Source organism: Pteropus vampyrus, unplaced genomic scaffold (genome assembly GCF_000151845.1).
Source record: "Pteropus vampyrus isolate Shadow unplaced genomic scaffold, Pvam_2.0 Scaffold1931, whole genome shotgun sequence".
Lineage (NCBI taxonomy): Eukaryota > Metazoa > Chordata > Mammalia > Chiroptera > Pteropodidae > Pteropus > Pteropus vampyrus.
In genome coordinates, this window is record NW_011890712.1 from 6,580 (window position 1) to 6,895 (window position 316).

General features: G+C 68.7%; 1 protein-coding gene across 1 annotated transcript in view; it reads left to right on the forward strand.

The window, feature by feature from the left end:
- CCDC187 (coiled-coil domain containing 187) overlaps positions 1 to 316 on the forward strand; it is a gene marked incomplete at its 3' end in the record, with an annotated part of 4,978 nt that overhangs the window by 3,388 nt on the left and 1,274 nt on the right. The window contains exon 3 of the mRNA XM_023526660.1: positions 122 to 314. Within this exon, the coding sequence (XP_023382428.1) occupies positions 122 to 314 (193 nt within the window). The remainder of the gene's footprint in view (positions 1 to 121; positions 315 to 316) is intronic.

Sequence of the window (316 nt, forward strand, 5' to 3'; positions counted from 1 at the left end):
CTGCGAGCAGGCGCGGGTCTGTCCCAGAAGCTGCCGCTACGCTCTTCCCTGCACACATGCAGGTCCCACTCGTGCTGGAGACGGTGGCGCAGGCCTGACTCTCTGCTCCCTCTCCCCGCAGCTTCTGCCTGTGCCTGAACAGAGCCTTGAACCATGCTGAGACCCTGGACACAGGAGCCCCCCAGGAAGGCTGGGATGGCGCCCCCCTGCTGACGTCTGCCGGCTCCTCCCAGGGCCCGCTGAGGCTCCGGGACCTGAGCGTGCCCACGCGCTCCCAGCGCCCGGGGCTGTGCATCTATCTGGACCCTGAGGAGGC